Here is a 23,963-nt window from a genome sequence, read left to right on the forward strand (position 1 = left end):
AAAGAAAAAAGTGACATTATTCATAAATTAAATAAAATATTCACTCCTGGACAAGTCAATAAATTTTTAAATCCAGGTAAACGAATTAATTGGGCTCCTGAGGATATTGCTGGAGCAATTTCTCTTCGAGCCCTAAGTGCAAAGAGTTATGAACACATGAGAAAAAATGTAGGTATTCCTTTACCAGGATTGTCCTCCATAAGGCGGTGGATCCAAAAATTCGATGCATCACCAGGTATACTCCAAAGCGTTTTAGAAATTATGAAAAAGAAAGGAACACAATTAAGAACGAATGATAAGCTGACAATACTCAGTTTTGACGAAGTTCATTTGAGTCAACAATTTTGTCTTGACAAAAGTGAGCAAAAAATCATTGGTCCTCATAGAGCGTGCCAAACGGTTATTGCTCGAGGCTTAATTTCGAAGTGGAAACAAGTTGTTTATTACGATTTTGACAAGTCCATGACGAAAGAAGTCTTGTTAGATATAATACAACAACTAGAAGCTACAGGCTATACAGTTGTCGGAATTGTTTCAGACTTGCATGCCTCCAATACAAAATTGTGGACAAAACTGGGTATTGACACAGAGACATTTGAAAAAGTATATTTTCAGCATCCTTCTCGTCCAGAAATAAAAGTGCACGTATTTGCAGATGTTCCTCATTTGATAAAATTAATTAGAAATTGGTTCTTAGATTCATTCTTTGTGTTTGAAAATATGAAAACAGATGTTTGTTATTTGTATAAACTTTTAAATATTAACAAGGGAGAGCTGAAATGTGCTTTTTCACTAACAGAAGAACATCTTAATTGTGTTAGAACAGCTCGGCAGAAGGTAAAATTAGCCACACAATTGTTTTCTAACAAAAATGCAAAAGCTCTATCCTTTTGTTTACAACAATTTTATTCAGGAGATTCAGCTTTTGCAGATTTTGAAGGATGTGAGGAAACTAGTCGCGTATTACAACTTTTTAATGACTGGTTTGATCTTTTCAATGTACGTCAAAAATTCGATCGGAGTGGTGCTAAAGCTTTTGGAGTTGACATGGAAAAACAAACTACTCTTCTTAATGAAATGATAAATTACGTATTATTAATGAGAGTAGGCAAACGTTCTGAAATGATGTTGTTTCAAAAAGGAATAATTTTAAACTGTTTAGCCTTGCACAGATTATATGACTTGTTGAATGAAGAATTTGGAGTCGAATACATTTTGACTAACCGTTTGAATCAAGATGTAGTTGAAAATTTTTTTTCATTCATTCGAGCTGTAGGAAGAGGACATGACCGACCAACATGTTTAGAAGTAAAGCACCGACTTCGATGGTATATTTTGGGCAAACATGCAATGATAGCTCTGTCACAAGGTTGAAATACGGAGAAAGTATTTGATGAAAGTCTTTTAAATGCAAGTGACATACCTGAACCAGAAAAAGAGAGTGATATCATAGATGAAATAAATATAATTTCAAACGAAGATAACGATCTTGTAACTGTGAGAGAAATTTGTGAATTTCTGTATGGTGGTAGCAATGAAGATGTTATTGATAACGAATGTGAATTTAACGACAATGAAGATGATATTATTTTGAATCTTCCGAATCATGTGGTTAATTTTCCAGAACATGAAGAAGAGGAAATATCAGGTTAGTATCTCATAATATATTTTTTCATTCTAATTACAATTAATTACATTTTTTTGCTTTCTATATATGTCTCATTTTTACAGTTCAATGTCCAATAAATTATCAACCACAGAGGGTGGAAATGGATCTCCTTAATGAACTTGAAAAGGAAACAGCGATTGAAAAAATGTCTGAAGAAGGTTTGAAATATATAGCTGGATACGTTGCGTACCGATTTCCAACTGATGACACACTTGGTTGCCACACTTCAATCTTACCTGAAATATCTGACAACGATTGGATTTGCCATTTATCGAAAGGATATCTAAAATATCCTTCCGATAAATTACTTCAAGCTGCAATTATCATGGAAAAAGAGTTCATGGATTTTCATGGCCCAACTTTTTCAAAGGAAAACATGATTTATGAAAAAGTAGCTACAAGAGTAAACGACAAGTTGGTCAACAAATTGGACATAAAAGTATTATTATGTCTAGTGCGTACGAGAACACATATAAGATTGAGGCACTGTAATAAAAAATTATATGACAGTGCACAAAGAAAAGCATATAAACGTATGCAAAAATTCTTATATTAATAATGATTAAAATACATTTTTAAAACAAATTTCAATTATTTAAAATTATTTAAATATTAAAAAATATATAATAATATTATTAAATGATATATTATTAATATAGTTAATAATAAATTATAAAAAAAACCTGTACAAAATTATTGTAAATGTTACAAAAATAAATAAAAAATAAACGCGACCGCGCGAGTTTTTTTTACCCAGCATAATTGATTCCGAACAAAATTTTGTTTTGAACTAAGAAAAAAGCGTATAAATAATAATAAAAAATAATAGATATTATAATACAGATTATAATTTTAATTTTTAGAGAATTTAGAGTTTTATTAAACAGAATTATAAAATAATTAATAATAATTTTTATTACTTTAATTATTTAATTTTATTTGAAAATAATAAGTAATAATAATAAATTTATTCATTAAAAATAATATTAATAAAAACTTTATTTTTTAATTTTTTGAAATAATTATTATAATAATATAATATAATATATAATATTATAATAATTATTATAAAATTATTATTTGCAACTTTTCTTTAAATATTTGTTTTCTCATGCTATTTGAAAGCGCGCGGTTAAATTGTTCAATATGGACGTACTTGGAGTCCGGATCTGATTGGATGACTTTTTTTTGGCTGCGTGTGGCGAGACCTGTGTAGTTGGATCATGTCACTAGCAGCTAGTTGACAGCGAGTGGTGGGGGAAGAGAGTGACACTACTACTTACGCTGTCTACTTTCTCTCTTTTCGCCGCGCCACTATACTACGATACCCTATCGTTACACAGTAAAGCTAAGGTAAGCTTACACAGTAAGGTCGTGGTAAGTTTACATGGTCAGGTTGTGGTAAGCTTACACGGTAAGGTTGTTGTAAGCTTCCCGTAAGGTTACTGTAAGGTTGCTGTAAGGTTACTGTAAACATAGAGTAATAAGAAAATATATTAAAAATAATTATATTATAATATATATTATATTATAAATTTTTTTTTATAAAAAATTATATATTTTGTAAAGTACTTCATGTACCCCAATAGGGTTTGTTAAATAAAATTTACTGCGCAGCCGTATGTGCCATAGAAAACTACTGCGCATAAATATTAATAAAATTTATTTATTAATAACATTTTATACTTTACAGAGAATCAAATGAAAGCAAACGCTTGATATCTAAAACGATTCATATTAATCTGCAATATAATGCAATAAACAAAAAAGATGATACCAAAAATCTCAGTAATTGATACTTTCAATTTCTTAATGACAGAAAACATTTATAACTTCTATCCTTGTATAATCATACCTTGACGTTTCTCTCTTTATACTTATTGAAATAAGGTCAATTAACCTGTCTTCCCTCTACGCTTCTTGATACAACTTTGTAATTGATCAGTGTCTATTAGCAATCGTGTCAATCGAGACGTTTAATCACGTCAAAATGTAATATTTCTTTAAAATTTACATAATTCTAATGAAAACATTTTTTTAAAACAATGTTTTATTCTTTTAAAGGTAAATTTAATCACTTTTTTTATAAAAACAATTTTTTTCCCCTAAAAACGTGTAAACAAATTTTGTTTGTTTTTTATAATAAACTCAGTTTCTAACGAGGATGGCTGTGCCATTGAAAGGTAATTACCTTTCAATATATTACCTTTTTATATTACCTTTCATAATGAAATGAATAATTTCATTTCATTATTTTATCCTTGACTCGGAATGATCGATATCATCTTCTTTTATTATTAATTACTTTTTAGTTTTTTATCATCTGTAGATGTTTTACTCATGAAAAGTTGCATGTGATAAAAAAAATTAGAAATTTCTAACCTGAAGTGCAGTTTATGAAAAAAATAACAACAATAAATTGTTTAAACAAATCAATAAATTACTATACTTTTTTCACACATAAAAAACACTCAAATATTATTTTAATAAGTTTGTTGATATATTTTCTTAATGATTTAATCAGAAAGAAATATTTTTTTTACGTTATGATTTTATTATTACTAATTGTGTTATGTTTGCCGTTATTTAACAAGAGTTTTTAAAATTTATATTAAATTTACTTGCACGTGCATTAAATTAATAAGGCAAGTCAATAATTAAAAGGACACGGATTACACATTTATTATATTTTTTTATTTATTCAGAAAATATTGACAGTTGTTCTCAATTCGGAATCTCATTACAATCTGTGTAAAATAGGTATACATTTTACTTTGGGAAATGTATCTTCTAAAATTAGTAATGGGATATAACAAAGAAAAACGACTCTTATTGGGCAATAATACTATCGTCAAGGCGTTTAAGGGCGTTTTCGAGGGGCCGTTCACTCTCGAATCAGTAGTTTTTAATGCTTGAAATCAACATTTAGATAACTCTACATAATTCACATTTTAATGAAATCATGTTCTTATTTCTGAAATTAGAATAATTGAATGCGAATCATTTTTATATATTAGAATCATTTAGATTAAAAAGGAATCACTGTGTGAAGAAAATTTAAGTATGCTTAAGAAGTGAATCAAGCTGTTTAATCTGGGAATCAAGCCACTAAGGTTCGAGTCACCACGTTTTGAAGAGAATCAGTTTATTTACGAAGCGAGTCAAGGCAAGCAAAAAGTAATCACATCGCCAATGTAAGATATAGACGCGTTAGGGTGCAGTCCCATGTGAGCAGAAAACCGAAAGCAGAAAACGATTTTCATGAGAGTGTAAAGGACAGAAGATAGCGCTATCCTTCACACTCTCAAGAAAAGCGTTTTCTGCTTTTAGTAATTCTGCTCACATGCGACTGCACCCTTAAACGACAATGAAATCTATTGTGGACTTAGCCTTACATAGCATGCTTTATTCATTTATCTAAATAAATATAAACGTGTTTGTTTAATATCCTCCTATTTCATTATGTAAATTAAAAGACAGGAATAATTATTCAATTAAAATATTTGAGAAGAAAAACAAATTAAAAAATAGATTTTGACTGCTGGTTTAAATTGAAAATTATAAATAAAATTTAACAGAATATAAAAAATTAAAAGATTATTTACAATTGGGTAATATTTTTAATTTAGAAAAATCATTAACTAAAATTAATAAATTTTTCAAATTATAATATAAAATCGCGAAATTGCCCTTAATTTATAGTTTTATTTTACATTAAAAAATTAATGTGTGAAATTATAAAAAAATGTATAAATTGATATAAATAATACAGTTACTAATATGTAAATATAAATAAATAAAATATAACAATTATTTACATATTATTAATGTTTGTTATAATATATAAGGTAATTATAATAAAGAAATAAGAAAATTTATTCCTACACAAGTTACTATAAGATGACTCTGAATCGATATGAATTGCTGAGAATCAATTTAAATCACTGCGAATCAATGTGAATCTTTGCGAATAAATGTGAATCACTGCGAATCAATGTGAATCACTACGAATCAATGTGAATCACTGCTACTTATGGCGATTAGTGTTAAGCAGAGAGTAGAAACGCTCTTCGATACACATTTATTCTGGAATAATCAAACTAAAGTATGGATTGTTAAATAAACTTATTTATAACAGAAATCACTTGAAATAGCTAGTATTTTTTTGAAATCACTAAATAACTATTGAGGTGATTCCTAAATTAGTATTTGCGTGGTAGTAAAACTAACCTTTCGCGAAGACCCTTCATTTACCTGAATTTAAAGATTTTCAAAATAGGCTCATAAACTTTAATTGCGACATCTGTTCAGTTTATGTCAAATAGCACTTAAGATGCACAAAAAGGGTCTTATCTTATCTCAAGATTATTACAAATTCGTTAAATTTATGATTTCATATAGTTAATCCTAATCTTTGTTAAAAAGCACGTTTAAGTTATAAACGAATAATAAAAATTTGTATTTATTAAATAACAGACATAATAAACATTACTCTCCGAACATACCGCCCGCCTTCAACGCACGGAGTTCAACATATCAAAGATTAATTAATAGTGTATTTTGATTGCACTGATTCTTAAAGTCTCTATTTAATGTTCATATTGTAAGATTTAAATAGGCAAAGGGACAACACGTGTCACTGCTCGCTTATAAACTCCAGAATGAGATTTCACTGATACCACTCTCATAATGCCGTCATCTCCTGGAAACACCTCAACGATTCGCCCTAATGGCCAATGTAATGAAGGTGCATTGTCGTCTCTAAGAAGTACCATTGTGCCGATTTTAATGTCTTTCGATTTTTGAAACTGACATTTAGTTCTCACATTGAGTTCTCGTAAATATTACTCGGTCCATCTTCTCCAGAAATGTTGTTTAACATATTGAATGTGTTCCCAATTGGATAGCCGATTGACAGGTAAATCAGTAAGATTCGTTTCGGACAAGCTTGTGAATGTGTCTCCAATAAGGAAGTGTGTAGGGGTTAATGCACGTAAATCGTTTGGGTCTTCGGATAAAGGAGTGATAGGTCGGGAATTCAAGAATATTCATAAGAATACGTCACCAATTCTTCGTAAGTGAATAATTTGTCATCTACCGTTTTGTAAAAATGACCTTTGAAAGACTTTACCGCTGCCTCCCATAATCCACCCAAATGCGGTGAACTTGGGGGTGAAAAATGCCATTGAACACCTTTCACATTTAAATATTCAATAACCTTGTCATTGCATTTTTGTGATTTTATCAACGCTGCTATGCGTTTTAACTCATTATTTGCCCCAACAAAATTTGTGGCATTATCCGAGTATAAATTTAAAGAAGTTCCCCGTCTAGCAAAAAATCTACGTAGACCCTCCAAAAACGCGTCAGTCGTCAAATCGCTAATCATTTCTATGTGAACTGCTTTAGTGGCAAAACATACAAAAATACACGCATAGACATTTATTTTACCACGATTTCTGAACTTTTTCTCCTTTATGTAGAATGGACCACAATAATCAAGACCCGTGTTTAAAAAAGGTCGTGCTTAAACGACTCTGTTTTGTGGAAGATTGCCCATAATGTATGGCAAAGCTTTTGGTTCAGCTCGAAAACATGTTACACATTTACTTATAATCGCCTTTACTATAGGGTAAGTCCGGGGCAGTTGGCCATAGTTTTTTTTAAAGGCCTTTAAAAATAAGAAGAAAGTGATTTATGTATAAACTTTTATTGCTAATTAAGCATTGAACATTTAACTTACAAATAATAAATTTTTTAAATGAAAACAATCTTAAAATTAATATTTTTTAAAAAACACGTTTGGCCATCTCTCCCGGAATGTACGGGGGAGATGGCCAATACTTTAAAATCATTCTTTGGCTTTTCGCTTTATCAGAATTCTTAATTTAAAGTGATTAATGTCTTCTTTTCTTCTTCTGACCACATTTTGAACATTTATTATTAAATTCAGTGCAATTTTCATGAAGCCAAAGGTGACAATCATTGCACTGAATCCAGTCTTCGATAAGCGCTCTCTGTTTGTCTGTCTCACCAACACAACAAGTCTACAAGGTATTTTTTGAGATATCAGAGTGGTTTCCAATTTATTTTTGTGTCCTAAACATGATCTCGGGTTACAAAATTGCGTATCACGTCAGGATTTTGAGTAAAGTGGGGGTAATGTCTCCAAAACCCGTGTTTTTGAGGGTTTTCAGTATTATTTTTCTCCTTAACCTGACGTGATAGAGAATTCTATATAGGCTTAAATTAAAGCTTATATCTTACATTTTAAGACTCATATGCGCAAGGAAAAAAAAATTTGAAATTTAAAAAAAAATTAGGTTCAAGTCACCTAAAAAGATTTTTGGGGTATTTACCCTCATTTTTTCAAAATTTCAACTTTCTTTTAATCCTGCGTAAATGAGTCTTAAAGTGTACGATCTAAGCTTTAATTTAAGCATATATAGAAGTGTCTAGCACGTCTGGTTAAGGAATAAAAAAATAATGAAAACCCTCAAAAACACTGTTTTTGGAGACTTTGTCTCCACTTTATTCAAAATCCTGATGTGATTCGCAATTTTGGAACCCAGAATCGGGTTCAGCACACAAAAATACATTGGAAACCACTCCGCTATCCTATATAAGAAATCTCTAAACGATAAACTCTCGATCTATTGGGATCTGACATTCGTACACATGCCATCTGGTGTTGAAAAATGTAACTAGTTTTGGATAACTGTTTGTGTCACTTGCAATTGTAGTTCCGCTGTCATTGTTAATTATTTTATCATTATGAATGAAGCTACATTTTTACCGCGTGAGAAATCTTCCTGCAGAATTAAGTGTTCTGTGAGAGGCTGTGGCAGTACTGTAGCGAAAAATTTAAGCGTAATTTTCCATAAATTTCCGAAACCAAAACCAAAATTACACGATTTACACCACACTTTCTAATGTGCCCGGCTTGCAAAACGCGTTCACCTTCAATAAATTTTTCGTTGAGCAGGATTTGTACCTGCCCATGCGCAAATATTGTCCATAGAAATGAACATTTTCTGCATCCCATGTTATTCCCATGTAAATTCACTAAAAGTGTTACCCAATTTACGCCATATTGCATTAGGCCCCGCCCCCATGTCAGATCCCAATAGTAACGCCTATCCCATTGGTCGATTGTCGCCGTGGCGTCTATTCCATTAGTCGAATTCTTATTTGTCATCTTCGTCTCGCAAGAGCGTAAAACAGACACGATCTGCCCGCGTACAGATTTACAGACACACAGAAATAAAAGTGGTGTGTGCGTCAGTTATCTTTGTCAAGCAACGTTTTCAGTCAGTAAATGAATGAAAGCAATATATACGGTCGAATTTTCTAAAAACTTATTTTTCAAAGAATCTTCAAGGATTATTTCTCAGAATAAAAAAAATGTTACTTTGTAGTATAAATAATTAATGAAAATTTTGAAGTTTGATAAATTTTTTATGTACAAAAATGTTTATTAAATTTTCTGTCATGAAGAACGTGTTGAATAATATTTTTTCTCTCATAATTTATTTTATTTAGAAGGAAGGATAAATATTTTGTTTATAATAATTATTTTAAAATTAAATGTACCGATTGTAATGATTAATTTTAATTATAGAAAATGAAGGTTAACTTTTAATATTACAAGAGAATTCACATAAGTCAAATCTTATGCAACCTTGTCTGATTGGTTATAGAATGTCAACGTTGTCAACAATGTCAATGTTTATTAAATTTTCTGTCATGAAGAACGTGTTGAATAATATTTTTTCTCTCATAATTTTTTTTATTTAGAAGGAAGGATAAATATTTTGTTTGTAATAATTATTTTAAAATTAAATGTACCGATTGTAATTATTAATTTTAATTATAGAAAATGAAGGTTAACTTTTAATATTTCAAGAGAATTCACATAAGTCAAATCTTCTGCAACCTTGCCTGATTGGTTATAGAATGTCAACTAATTAGATAATATTAACCGAATAAAAGGTTCAATATAAATAGAATGTCAGTTAAACGGGGCGCATGAATAAGTTCTAAAATTAATTTTTTAGAATTTCCATTTGTTAGAATAATTTATTTAGATAGATTTTAAATAGATTAGATAGAATTTTCTTTTAACCGTATTTTTATTTGACCGAATTATTATTTCACAGCATTTCTATTCATCCGATTTTCTATATTACAGAATTCTTATATAACCGAACATTCAACTGACAGAACTTATATTTGATCGATTTTTCATTTCTCAGAATTTTCATATGCTCGATTTTTTGTTAAATAGAATAGCCATTTAGACGAATTCTTATTAGACATAATTTTAATATAAAGAATTTACTTTTATCCGAAGTTTCATTTTTCAGAATTATTATTTCACAGAATTTCTATTTCATCGTTTTTTCACATTACAGAATTGTTACTTAACCAAATATTCATTTAACAGAATTTCCATTTGATCGAATTTTTATGTGTCAGAATTTTCATCTTTACGAATGTTCATTAAACAGAATATTCATTTAAATGAATTTTTATTAGGTAGAATTTTAATGGGAAGAATTTACTTTTAGCGGAAGTTTCATTTCTTAGAATTATTATTTAGCAGAATTTTAATTTAATTGATTTTTACATTGCAGAACTTTTATTTAGTCGAAATTTTAATTAACAGAATTTCTATTTGATCGAATTTGCATTTGTCCGAATTTTTATTAACTCGAATTTCTATTAAACAGAATATTTATTTAGACGAATTTTTGTAAGACAGAATTTCCATTTCACCGAATTTTCATTTCGAATTCTTATTTGAACGAATTGTCATTTGAAAGAATTCTTAAAACGTCGAATTTGCATTTGACCTAATTTGCAAATGGTTGAATCGTTTCTGTTGGATGCTTATTCGGCCATTTGCAAATTCGACGTTTTAAGAATTTTTTCATTCGTCTAAATAAACATTCTGTTTAATATTCTTATTTAATATTCTGCTTTCGGAACATTGCAATTGTTTATTAACAATCTACTTATCCAAAATACTTTATATAGGGCACGTTGGATGGGGAATTACCTTAACTTACAATTTGTCAGTTCAGATTTACGATAACTTTATTCGTTTATGAAATATATTATTTTTTATTAACATTAATTGATTAATTAATTAATTAATTAATATCTTGAAGGCAACGGAAAAGGACATTTGCATATTTTATGTGTTGAAAGTTTAAGTTTTAAATTTTTTAAAACAGCACAAAAAAACCTTTGGAAAACATATATGACAAAATTTTTTTCGTCTACTTATATATAATATTTACAATTTTTAGTTAATTAACCCTTTCAGTCCCAGTGGTCGATATATCGACCACCTGTAAAGACATCAATTTGTTAAAAATAATAAAATTTATAGTAAAATTTAAAACAATTGCATATTTTTCATTTTCATGTTTCTACAACTAGTATTTAGTAGTTTTGTAACAAATTAATCTATATTATTTATACTTTTTTGTTATTAACATATTTATATACAGCAACACATTATTTCAAGTTAACCTTTAGCGTAATAAAATTAAGTTACTAACATATAATTAAAATCAGGAGAGTTTTTTATATTTTCGACTATGGAAACGGTTGTCATGAAAACGGTTGCCATGGTAGCGGTTGCTATGGAAACTGTTAACATGGCAACCATACGAGTGTACGACGGACGGACGGACGTCAAAGTGAAACTATTGGCGATAAACGGGGATTCCACACTTCCCTCGAACGACCACGTCGGACCGACTTTTCGTTCCGAGAATAGCATGTCGCTCGCAATGAATGCAGGGGTGCCAACTTTGGTTAAGAGATCTATTTTGTATGATAAAATATTTTATTAAAATATCATACAGGTTTCTTTTGATTAATTTGTTGTACATTATTATTATTTATTATTTAATTTTTAGGCATATATAGTCAAATATGTTATTTATTTTGTAAAATATTATGTGTAATAGTGTATTGAGAACTTAACTGCGAACGGACGTGTATATATCTAATATTCTTTTATCCCGTCATTAAAAGCTTTTGTATAAAATATTCTATTAAATTTAAACTCATATAAGGTAAATGCACTAGTAGTTGGACACTTAAGGATTTTATCTTATTTTTTGCAATTTTTCTTGAAATAAAAAGTAGCTACAGCGTTTTCGAGCACATATTTTATTATGGGACAAGTTCACGATTAAAAATCGTATAAATTCGTTTCAAATCCTTCAATATTTAATAAAAAAATTAGCATTTTAGTGAAAAATCAAGAATGTTTCAGTAGTCGGACACTTTTTCTAATGTTGGACATTAATAAGACAAAATATGAATTTATGAAGTGAAAAAGAAAATATTTTAATTGTTTCAGACTGGAAAATTAAATTAGAGATATTATTACAAGTCAAATGACATAATATTTAAATTTTATAAGTTTTATCATTTATGATTAATCATCAATAAAACTTTGTTCTACTTATGGTTCTAAACGAAAATGTGTTGCATCAGCAGTCGGACACTATGATTTTTAAAATAAAGAATAAAATGTTTATTATTACATTATATTATAAAAGGACACATTTTCATAAAATAGGAACTTTACACATAATTGTTATTACACATAATTGTTATTAAAATCTACAAAATTTTTACTATTTTAGAAATTAACCTGCAAATCTTTATTATTGAATCCGCTAGACCCAGAAAAGTGTAATCTTAAATATAGGAAAAAATTCTTAATTATTATTAACGATATAACTATTTTGATTGCATTGAAATAAACATTAATATTAAAAAAATATGTTTCTTGATTTGTTTATAACAATATAAATGTTTATGCAAAATAGAAATCAAATATTAAGTTTTAATAATCTTTTTATTTAATTCAAAAAGTATAAACAATTGAGAATTGAAGGTTTGAACTAGTTTTCTAATCGAGTGAAATATCGGTTTTTCTGGCATTTAATTTTGCCTCCATTATGTCCATTACTATGTCAAAAACTTCAGCTTGATCTTCTTCCGATAATTTTCGATAAGTGCTAATTAAAATTTTTTCGTAGCCAAATAATTTATCTTTGTTTTCTTTGTTACATAAAAATGTTATTAAATCATTCATTTCTTGGCCTTTTTGGAGAACTTCTTTCTCGTCTCTTTTAATTTCTGCACCTAATTCGAAGGGGCTGTCAGTCAAATTCGAACATGATGGATTTTGTTCGAAATTCATGCTTTCATCTGAAAAAGTTTTTTAACTCCATTTTAACTCCAATTGAGAAGAAATTTTTCAAAAACTTATAAATTAAATTTTTTTCCATTAAGATAAACACATATTTAACATATTAAGCACCTTACAAATCGATTAATCACTATCAAATTAAAAAATATTATAAAAGAATTTTTAATTTTAAAAACATTTATAGTTTTTACTTTTGTATTAGAAAAATTATAGAATCCTTTAAATTCCCCATTTACAACAAACTTTAAGTACATTAAAATACTTTAAATACAAAGGATATTGAAATATATATAATTTATTACAACTTCTTAACATTACAGTTAATTGTAGTGGTTATTTATTATTTATTATTTATTTATTTATTTCGCGAAATAAAAAAGTTTAGATTTATAGGAGATTTAGAATACTCTTCAATTAGATGAATAATTCTTGCAAATTACCTTCATTACAGTCACTGTCTGTGTGTTCAGATATCTGTAAACTTTTTTCATCATCTGAGTCAGCAGGTTCGTCGTCCGAAAAATCAAAATTTTCATCCATTTTGAAATATCAATAAAAATCATTTATTATTATTTTCATAGTACATTTTAATATCATTTCATTGTAATATAAATTGTTTTAAATGAATTTCTAACCTCCTATGGCCAATGTGCTCAATCAGAAAAAGACAGTCTGAATAATAGAACCAGGGTTCTTCATCATTTTCTGCAGCTGCAGATCCACTGGGAGTATATTCTTTTAATTTATTATACTCATTGACAAAAGTTGTTCGTAGACTAGTCCATCTGGCTTTTATTGTGTCTACTGTAAGTGAAAATAATGTGAAGTACAATTGAATTTTAATTATGGCATAAATACAATTAATAAAAATCTCAGGGTTTAACTTTTAGGTCATGTTTAACTTTCAATTCCTTGTATATACTTGAGCTACATTGACATATGATTAAAAACATCGTGAAACTTAAAAAATTTAATTTTTATTTTAAAGCAATGATTAACTATTGATGAATAATTACCACTTTCTTTCTCGCCTGTTTCTTTCTCATAGGTTTCAGCAATTTCCTTCCATGCGCGTTTCCTTTTTAAATTATTTCGGTAATCTTTCAGATGTTTATTATATAGGCAGGGATGGTTTTCGACACCATGAATAATAATTAAATTTCCGTCAACTTCTTCGTCAATTTCAAATTCCATAATTAAATTTGTATTTCTAATGACCGAATAAAGTTTTTTCAGACGCACATCCAATACAGCGCTTTTCCTTCTATCACTTCCGTTGATTGGTTTGTTTTGGTTGTAGTCACGTCCGTTTCATATTGATAAAACGTGATAAAACGGACGTGAATTAAGCAAAAGAGTTCTGGACAAAAAGAATAGACGTTGATTGGTGGACATTGAATATCACTACAATCACTTTTAGATATTAAAACTTTTTGTGTTTACATGTTTACAAAAGCTTTCGAATTGTAGTATAATTTTATCAGTGCTGGTTACACATTACTTCATGTGCAAGTAAAATGTCAGGTAAAATAAATATTGTAAAGGGTAAAACAAAAATGGTAAAGGATACAATGAGAGACAGATTAATTATTAGGTTTGTGAAACCACGCGTGTGTTTATATCAAAGAAAATTAAACGTACAGGAGAGAAGTACAGGCTGGAAAGAGGTACTCGATTGTATGACAATTGTAGGATACTCAAATTTAAAAGGTTTGTTATTATTTTAATGATATTATTATTAAAAAAATGGTTCGTTTAAAAATAATTGTGTAATCTTCATTATTTTTTGTAGTACCGGAGTTGACGAAAATATGGACCTTTTATAGAGACAAATTTGTGAAGGCTCATAAAAAATTATTGGAAGATCCAAATACAAAAACATTCGATTTCTATGATGATCTCCTATTCTTGGAATCTCACATTGCTCATGCTCACGGAAACAGGTAAAGAAATTAGTTTTAAATTTTATTTTATTTCATTTAATTTTCACTTAATTTTTGCTTAACTCAACTTCCACACAACTTCCATTTCACTTTCACTTCATTTTCAATTCACTTTTTACTTCACTTTCACCTCACTTTCACTCCACTTTCACATTACTTTCACTTTCACATCACTTTCACATCACTTTCACTTCATATTCACTTCTACTTCACTTAATTTTCAATTCACTTCTAATTAACTTTCACTTTCATCTAACTTTCACTTCAAATTCATAATCACGTCACTTTCACTTTACTTTCACTTCATATTCACTTCAATTTCACTTCAATGTTACTTCACTTTTACTTCACTTTCACCTATATTTCAATTCACATTCACTTTAAATTTTTTCTTTTAGTGGCGAGGTAAATGACGTTGATGAGCCTCCTGTTCCTCAGCCGCAGAATCCTAATCATGCGATAGTCGAAAATTTAGCTACTGCAAATGCTGCAGGAACAGAAGACGATTCAGTAAGGGGCCTTGTCAGTGATGTTGTCACACAAGACAATTCAGTACGGAGTCTTGTCAGTGAGGTTGTGACACAAGAGAATTCAGTAGACAGTCTTGTCAGTGAGGTTGTCACACAAGGCAATTCAGTAGAGGATCTTGTAATTGATATTGTCACTGAAGACAATTCAGTACGGAGTCTTGTCAGTGAGGTTGTGACACAAGAGAACTCAGTAGACAGTCTTGTCAGTGAGGTTGTCACACTAGACAATTCAGTAGGGGGTCTTGTGAGTGATGTTGTCACACAAGACAATCATTTAGAGAATCCTGTAACGGATGGAAATGCACCAGTACAAAATTCTGGAGAAGAAAATTTTGAATCAGGAAACAGAGCACAAAAAAATTTTCCCGAAAAATTTTCTATCGGAAAACATCCTGCTGATAGAGATCCTTCAAATGAGCCTCGGGCAAAAAGAAATGTGGTGTTGACACAACAAAGAGACATTAATATAAGAAAACCACAAATTCGAAGTATCACAACACTAACTCAAAAAATAGATCTGCCAAAAAAAAGAACAACAGCGTAAAAAGGAACTGGCACATAATAAAAAGGATGGATCCACAGAATCAAATTTGTCAAAATTTCCTGTTAGACCCAGCACTTCTGTGGAGAGCCAAGCTTTTCGAGATCTTGTAACACAGAAAAAAACAAGTAAATATCAAATTTTTACAAATTATCAATTTTTACAAATTTAAATTGAACTGTTTGTGAAAAATTAGAATTTTATAAAAAACATTGCATTCATAAATAATTCATATTTAAGAGGCATATAATCAATCTTTTAAATAATATTCAAATTTTTACAAAGAAAAGTTTATAATTAAAATTGTATAGTTAAAAACATTTAAATTTTAATTTTATTTTCAAATAAAAAATGTAGGAGATTTTAAGAAACTTTGACATATTGAATTAATTAAATAACCAGAGAATGCCATAGATTATTATTTTACCCACTATTTTTTCTAATGTAAAAAAATAAATTCTCAAAAGTTGAAAAATTTCTGCCTAACATTTGGCCATTTTGACGTTATTTAGCTGTTAGTTCAAATAACTCATCTTTTCCAAAAAAATATTTATGCTAAACAAAATATTCTTTTTAGAGAAACATCCACCCGAGGACGATTATACCAAAAAATACAAACAAAAAGCGGAATCACAAGATAAATCGTTCGACAAGATTGTTGATATATTCCAAGGAATGGGAAAATCGCTAACAACATATTATGATAAACAGACAGCAGATGAACCAAACAATAATGCAACAGCCAGCACATGTCAGTGTTCTAATGGAATTGAAACAATGGAACTCGATGGGTATGAAGAAATGACAATTGCAATGTTTAGAAAGATTCCAGAAGAAAAGAAAAGAGAAGCGTTTAAAGTTATTCGAGAAACATTAAAACCTTTTTTTCAATAATATAGTAAATAAGGCAGTAAAAATTACTTATCATTTAAATATTTAGTTATTTCTGTTCTCCATTTTCACGTATTATTTCTGTACAAAAAAATGTGTAAGTAACATTATAATAATAAGAATAAAAGTTTTTTATTCTTGAAAACTTTCTGTTTGTTTTAAAAAGTAACAGGCTAATTTTTCCCTTACTTTTTTACCTAATGCAGAATTCGGTTTCTTTGAATTATAAGCATCATTCCTTCTCATCCTGTCTTCTTCTTCATTCCTGCCACATTGTACACCATTGTTGTCATTATCATCATCAAAGTCACTATCCGTGTCGTCATCATCATCATCATTCGGCTCATCTTCATCTTCTTCTAGTGTAAATCTACCGTTTTTGTGCAATTCATTTAACACCTTTTCATTCAAATAACGCCTATCTTCTGTTGGTTTGCTCTTTTCTGCTTCGATTAAAAAATTATGAAGACAGGTTAAGGCCTTCACAATGTTGATGGAAGTCTTTAGCTTCAAAAAGAATGGTTTATGGAGCACTTGAAATTTCGAAGTCATAATGCCAAATGTGTCCTCAATCGTCATTGTGGCTCTGGAAAGACTGTAAAAAATATATTTTGAAACCTGTTTATTTAGTAAACCATTGCTTAAAACATTTAAGTCGAACTTGTAATAATCTTACCGGTAATTAAAAATTTCTTGCTTTCGCTGAGTCACAGAATTCCGTTGGTAAGGACGCATCATGTAGGGTTTAATTCCAAATCCTTCGTCGCCAATGAAAAAATGTGGAATTTTTTCGACTGTTCCTGGCAAATGTGTTGCAGGTGGCAAATTATATGCTCTTGAATTTAAATGTCGTGCTAACGATGTAGCCTGAAAAACGCTGGCATCACATAGAGATCCTGAAAAACGAAGTACTCTAAAAAATTGACACTAAAATACTGTATCTGAAGAAATAATGTAAATAATATATAAACGATTAGACCTCAGATTTCAGTTCCCATTTTAAATTTGGGCAAACATTTGTTTTTAGTTTCTCAGAGAAAGAAAATTATAAATACATTTTTAAAGATTTTTTGGTGGACAAATTTTCGAGTTATGAATTTTCAAAATTTTTATTTTTTGAAAGCAGATCTATTTTCAATTACCTATAAAATTAAAATTATTGACCTTAAAACCTTGAAAACCTTGAATTGGCCTTAATTTTTTTCTTAAACCTTGAAAGTTACAAATTTTATTTCTAAATAAATATAAACTTGGCTACAATTCGCAATCTGTAGCTCAACAAACCTTTTATTCTTTGTAACATTTCCATTTTTCTATTCAAAGTACAATTTTTAAACCTTTAAAATTTCTTAAAAACTCGTAATTGGCGTTGAATTTTCTGACTTTTCCTTTTCAAAAAATGCACTTCTGACATTCTTCCAATTTTTACACATCAAATTGAGATCTAAATCAAAATAGTGAGGAGTGTGCCTACGATATCTACAGTAATACTTTCAATGTCAGGAAGAAGCTTGTTAAAAGCAGTACACATTTTATATATTTTGAACACTTCGAATATTACACAAGGGATATTCTCACCATAATCCCCAACTGCTATCCAACTGAAGCGATATTCAGCATCACAAATCGCCAATAAAACAAAACTATGGAATTTTTTGTAGTTAAAGAAGGAACTTTCAGCATGAGGGGGCATGAAAATTCTTATGTGCTTCCCATCTATGGCACCAACACAATTTGGAAAGTCCCATTTCTCCTCAAACATTTTTGCATCCTGGATCCAATCTTCGACTTTTTTCATTTTCATATATTTCCGCGAAAGAACTTGCCAAATGTGCAACGAAACCTCTTCTATAATTTTATAGGCAGTTGATCTCCCGACATAAAAGAATTTTGACAGCGTTTCAATGCTGTCTCCATGAGCAAAATACCTGAAGGACAAAAGATACGCGTTAAACTAATGCTAAAATTTTCATTTTTCCTTTTAATAAAAATGTCATAATTCAAGTGGTACTTAATACAATCATTAGGACGAATAAAAAATTAATTTACACATTTATATTATGCATTTGAGTTAGTTACTTAAAAAAATTCACAGAAATTTATATAAAATATATCTGAACATTTCTCCTTATAAAGTATATTTTTAATATTATAATGTTCACATGTAAATAATTACTGGATTTAAATTTTAATCAATGTTAAAGGACAATGCCTACGTTATATTACTGCCTGAGTAATATTAGTAAATATTATTTATTAAATATAAATACATATACAATATAGTATCTATTACTCAAGTGAGAACTGAAAAGGAAAAATAGATAAATAAATAGATAAATAAAATAATAAATAATAAATAAAAAAATTAATAGTTCTCTTTGTTCTTCAATAGATTTTATAAACTATAATAACTCTGTTTAGTGATTTCGTCTAAACTAACCTTATTAAATTTATTAAACATTATTTGACAATTTTCAATTTCACGTTTATTATTTTCAGTTAAATTATTTTTAACCAAATTAAAATAACTAAAATTGTTTATTTAATCGAATATCTCGGAATATTCGATTGTAAGACTTTTTCGACATATTTCTAATAAAATGTGACTTATTTTGCGTTTTATGATGAAAATAAATAACTATCCTCGATTTCTATCCAAATGTTTCTACATATGATAAAATGTGACTTAAAGGAACATTTTTATAATTCAAGACTCGAAATAAATGAAATTTGAAATGGTAAAATTTCAACTTTTTAACATCTCAAATTCTTAATAAAACTATGTTTTAAAGGATTGAAGAATAATATATAATAATAATAATATAATATACTAGCTGTGGAACCCGTCTTCGACGGGTTTTTGAAAGCCTATATATATATTAATTAAAACTTTTGTCTTTACATTGCTTAAAATTATTTATACTTTAAAATAAATTTATTTATTAATATGTTCGTTACGAAGTAGGATAAATAAGAAATAATTTATATTGTCCCATTTTCAAAAGTTTTTAATTCGTAATTTTATAATTTTCATGACAAAATTGTATTCGAATATCCAAAAGAATTCCCCACACTGAAAGAAATTCGGGTGAACAGCAGTACCAAGGAGTATGCCTGCTCTATCAAATAGAAGAACGCTAACGACCCTTTTTTCGATCGGCTGACATACCGTTCCGGGAGCTCAGACTACCCATAGCGGTAGAACTGAAGTCCCTACACGTTGGTACGTCAGCGAACTTTAGGGCCGGTACGGGGGAAACACGAAGTTACAGATTTGTTCGCATCGCGCCGCGTCCATGCGTCATTTCAAAGAAATGTATAAATACTTTATTGTGTGTCCTGCGTATATTTAAAGATAAATAAAACTTGTGTTTAAAAAAAATAGAAAAGACTTGTGTTTTGTTTAATTGCAGTAAGTATAATTTAAATATTGTTATGAAACGCACGTTAGTTTATGTCTTGAAAAATACAAATCTTTTACATAACCTAAAAATGTCAACATATTTTATTTAAATTTTTTTTATTCAGCTTCTTAAAAACAATCTAATTTTAAAATGGATGAATCAGAAATTGAGTTTTCCGAATTACCCGAAAAAATCACTGAAACGAATAATATAGAAATATTATTTCCTCTAGTAAATACCGAGAACTTTATTGATGAAAGAAATTCGACAAACTTGTCAATTTCGGTTGAAAATGTCATTAGTTGCAATGAAACAAGTAAATATTTGAAAAATATAAATATTTTTAATTCTATTTTGTTATTATGTCGCTAAATAATAAAATCCGACATAAATTTATTCTAATTTTTATATTTTTTTTGTAGCATTCACATACGTTGAAAATGAGTTATATCATTTTTTAAATGATAGGAACAACTTTTTTGGAAATGTTATTTTAGCTGAATACTTTAAATCTAAGGAGCTCGACCACAGTAAATTGAAAGAATTAATTATTATCGAGGAATTAAAACGTGATCCGATTCATTACAAGTAAATTTCGTAATTTTTCAATAAGTATTTATTTAATAATCTTTCAACTTCATATAATATTTATTTATAGAATAACGTCAAGTAGATTTATGGAAATCAGTGAACTAATAATTCAACTTTTTCCAACGGAGGACAAGGAAATTTTTTTTGTTCCCCATTGTTCGGACGGTAAAGACAGTAGGACTGCGCACGGATGTTTATATAATTATTATAAATCTATTAGAATTCGATTACGTTCATCTGGTTTGTTGAAAGCTAGTGAGTCAAAGGAGGAAAATAATAATGAGAGCAACCAAGGTTCAAATTTTAAGATGTTTTAATTGTTTCTATTTTTGTGATCTAATTAATTAAAAAAAAGTACAGTTAACTATTTCGAATTTTTTATACAGGTGGAGAATGTAATTTGTCTTGTTTAATGGACGAAAACAGGGAAGAGTATCAATTAGTTGACGTTCTTAAAGAGTGGCAAAGAACTTTTTCTGAGCGATCGAAGTTATTACTCACAAATAAGAAAAAAAAATTCATAGAAACATATTTTAAAAGTTTTAACTGTTTAAAAAGTCCTATTGGAATAATTCTGGTACAGTTTTATATTATTTACTGAATATTTCTATTTTGTATGTTTTTGAATAAGTTCACTTAAATTGTAAATATAATTTTTCCTTTAATATAGTTTGAATCACACTTTTCGAATGTTATGGAGGAACTTCATAATAAAGAACAAATTTCAAATAACGCTCCCGTTAATTATAAAACAAAACTGTCAAGTTCTTGGATTGCTGATTCAAAAATCGTTATTCAGTTCTGTAAAAAATCAAAAATAAGGGAGGTTAAGCAGTTTTATGCAAAATATCAAAATTTATTGACGGAAGGTACTGATTTAAATACATAATAAATTTTTCTACGAGATATATTTTTCACATTTTTATGGTTATGTAGAAGAATATTTAAAGATTTGCTTTTATGATTTTTTAAATGAAACAGTAAATTTTATAAATTTGTGAATTTTTATTAAAATTAAGTACAATTTGATTTTTTTAGATACTCATAATAGTCTTCTGGCATTATTATTGCATCCTCTTTATTTCACCGTACCGAAGAGTGTTAAAACCGATGGTAAACGTAGTGTAACTTTTTCAAAGGAGGAAATTTTGAGATCTTTCATTCTCCACGTTGAGGTAAGAAATCATATAAATTTCTAGTTCTAAATTATAGAAGATCTGATAAATAAAATATTTCGTTTATCATTTTTGAAATTCAAATTCAACTGATTGTTTGCGAAAAACATTTAAAAAATTTCTTGATTTTATAATTTAAAACTTTGAAAAAAATTTAAATTTTGTAAAATTTAATTTAATTAATATTTCTTAATTAGGATCCATCGAATTTGGAAGCAGACAAAGAAAGTCGAGAGGAGTGGCTGAAAATCAATTCGCAGGAGATTTTTCCTTACACTATATTGTGTGGAAAAATAGAAAATATATCACAATCCATTGTAGTTCTGAATGGAGAGAGTTATCTGTTTTCTAGTCCCATAAAAGCAATTGAAGCATGTTTTAAATGCTTGATAGCACTCCGAACATTTCCGTATTTGACAGATCACTTATGGTTCTTCATCGCCAAATTTGTCTACAGAATTGACTCTTTTAAATCTTATGCAGCAGTTCTTAAGTTGATCGTAGAGTTAAATAAGATAAAAGATGCAAATAATCCTGCATCAAGTGAAATAGAAGTTCCAATGGAAGTTGATCTTCTTTAAAAAAAATCGCAATTTATTATAGATATTGGAGTAGAAGATTTTAATATACTTTTATATTGCAAAGCATAATAGTTCTGCTGACATTTTTAAATATTTATGTCTTAAATTTATGTTTTAAAAATTAGTGTTTATATATTTTTTATTACAATTGTATTTAAAAAAATTTTATAAATAAATTGTTAACGCTTGAAAATTTATAAAAATGGAAATAAAGGCGATGGTAGATCATATACTTATATTTCTTTTGTCATTATATGGTGATCCCAATTATCCCCGCAAAATAGTTCAGGAAGTTGTTGATTTTATTAGCAAGTTTATCTCTGTAGTTTTCTTGCCATCTTTAAAGAAGGACGTTCTACAAACTTTGAAAAATCATGATATTCCTGTTTCCATACAAAATGAAATTGAAAAATGTTTTAAGGAACATGATAATATTTTTGACAAAGTGCAGACAGAACATTTAAGATTTGAACTACTTAGACCAAAAGGTTTCATTGATTACGAGTTATTTTCCATTGGTTCTGCTTTTACTTTCAAACTTGTTAACAACGAGATGAAATTAGTTCCTGAGATTCTACATGCATTGCATGTTCCTCTAAGAAAGAGTTTTAAATATTTTTTAGAAATTCCGGGATTATTTCGTCAAATATTACAACATATGGAAAGTTTACGCAAACAGACAACAATTATGACAAATATAATTCAGGGAAATCTGTGGAAAAAAAAATATTCACAAAAAGAAGCAGGAACAATAATTTTGCCCTTCAACATTTTCTATGACGATTTAGAAGTCGGTAACGCTTTAGGGAGTCATGCTGGCAAAAATAAATTCGGCATAGTATATGCTCAAATAGCATGTTTGCCAAGTCATATTGCTTCTCGCCTTGTTAGTATCATTTTTTCAACTATTTTATTTGTGAAAGACAAAAAAAAGGTCACTAATAAAGAATGTTTCAGAAAACTAATTGACGAGATTAATTATTTACAAACGGAAGGTATTCGTATTGTTGTGAACGGTGTTCAGTGGCATGTTAAGTTTCATTTGGCTCTGATTATAGGGGATAATTTGGGACTAAATGGGATTCTTGGTTTTACGGAATCGTTTAATGGGACAAATTGGTGTCGAGTTTGTGAAGCACCTTCAAATGTTACTGAATCATTGACGGAAGAACAAGAATCGCTTTTAAGAAATAAACAAAATTACGAGGAATGTATTAAAAATAAAAATTCATTAACTAATGGTATTAAAGAACCTTGCGTATTTCATGAAGTAAGTAATTTTCATTTAACTGAAAACTTATGCCTTGATTTCATGCATGACATACTAGAAGGTGTATGCACCTATGTTATGACGTCAATAATATATGAATTTATAGTCACTAAACAATATTTTACT

General features: G+C 28.8%; 2 protein-coding genes across 5 annotated transcripts in view; one reads left to right on the top strand and one right to left on the bottom strand.

Annotated features, from left to right (window-relative positions):
* Positions 1–12,535: 12,535 nt before the first annotated feature.
* The window catches only part of LOC127284326 (uncharacterized), a 70,056-nt gene continuing 58,628 nt past the window's right edge, over positions 12,536–23,963 (bottom strand). For all 4 annotated transcript variants that reach the window (XM_051309718.1, XM_051309720.1, XM_051309721.1 and 1 more), the window contains 6 exons: positions 18,395–18,744; positions 17,493–17,712; positions 17,014–17,411; positions 13,928–14,271; positions 13,352–13,715; positions 12,536–12,910 (listed from right to left, as the gene is read on the bottom strand). In XM_051309718.1, the coding sequence (XP_051165675.1) occupies positions 14,144–14,271; positions 17,014–17,411; positions 17,493–17,712; positions 18,395–18,744 (1,096 nt within the window). In that variant the 3' untranslated portion in view covers positions 12,536–12,910; positions 13,352–13,715; positions 13,928–14,143. The remainder of the gene's footprint in view (positions 12,911–13,351; positions 13,716–13,927; positions 14,272–17,013; positions 17,412–17,492; positions 17,713–18,394; positions 18,745–23,963) is intronic.
* On the top strand, positions 14,278–15,360 carry LOC127284330 (uncharacterized). Its single transcript, XM_051309729.1, has 2 exons — positions 14,278–14,621; positions 14,704–15,360. The coding sequence occupies exons 1-2, from the start codon at positions 14,429–14,431 to the stop codon at positions 14,856–14,858; spliced, it is 348 nt and encodes a 115-aa protein (XP_051165686.1). The 5' UTR covers positions 14,278–14,428; the 3' UTR covers positions 14,859–15,360.

This window comes from Leptopilina boulardi, unplaced genomic scaffold (assembly GCF_019393585.1).
Source record: "Leptopilina boulardi isolate dan_hultmark-lab unplaced genomic scaffold, ZJU_Lbou_2.1 LbouV2_324, whole genome shotgun sequence".
Lineage (NCBI taxonomy): Eukaryota > Metazoa > Arthropoda > Insecta > Hymenoptera > Figitidae > Leptopilina > Leptopilina boulardi.

Excerpts from the sequence above, each read along its gene's own strand:
- LOC127284330 (XM_051309729.1), top strand. The coding sequence starts at position 14,429 with ATGTCAGGTAAAATAAATATTGTAAAGGGTAAAACAAAAATGGTAAAG. Across the intron at positions 14,622-14,703 it reads AGGATACTCAAATTTAAAAG|TACCGGAGTTGACGAAAATA; the intron begins GTTTGTTATTAT and ends TATTTTTTGTAG.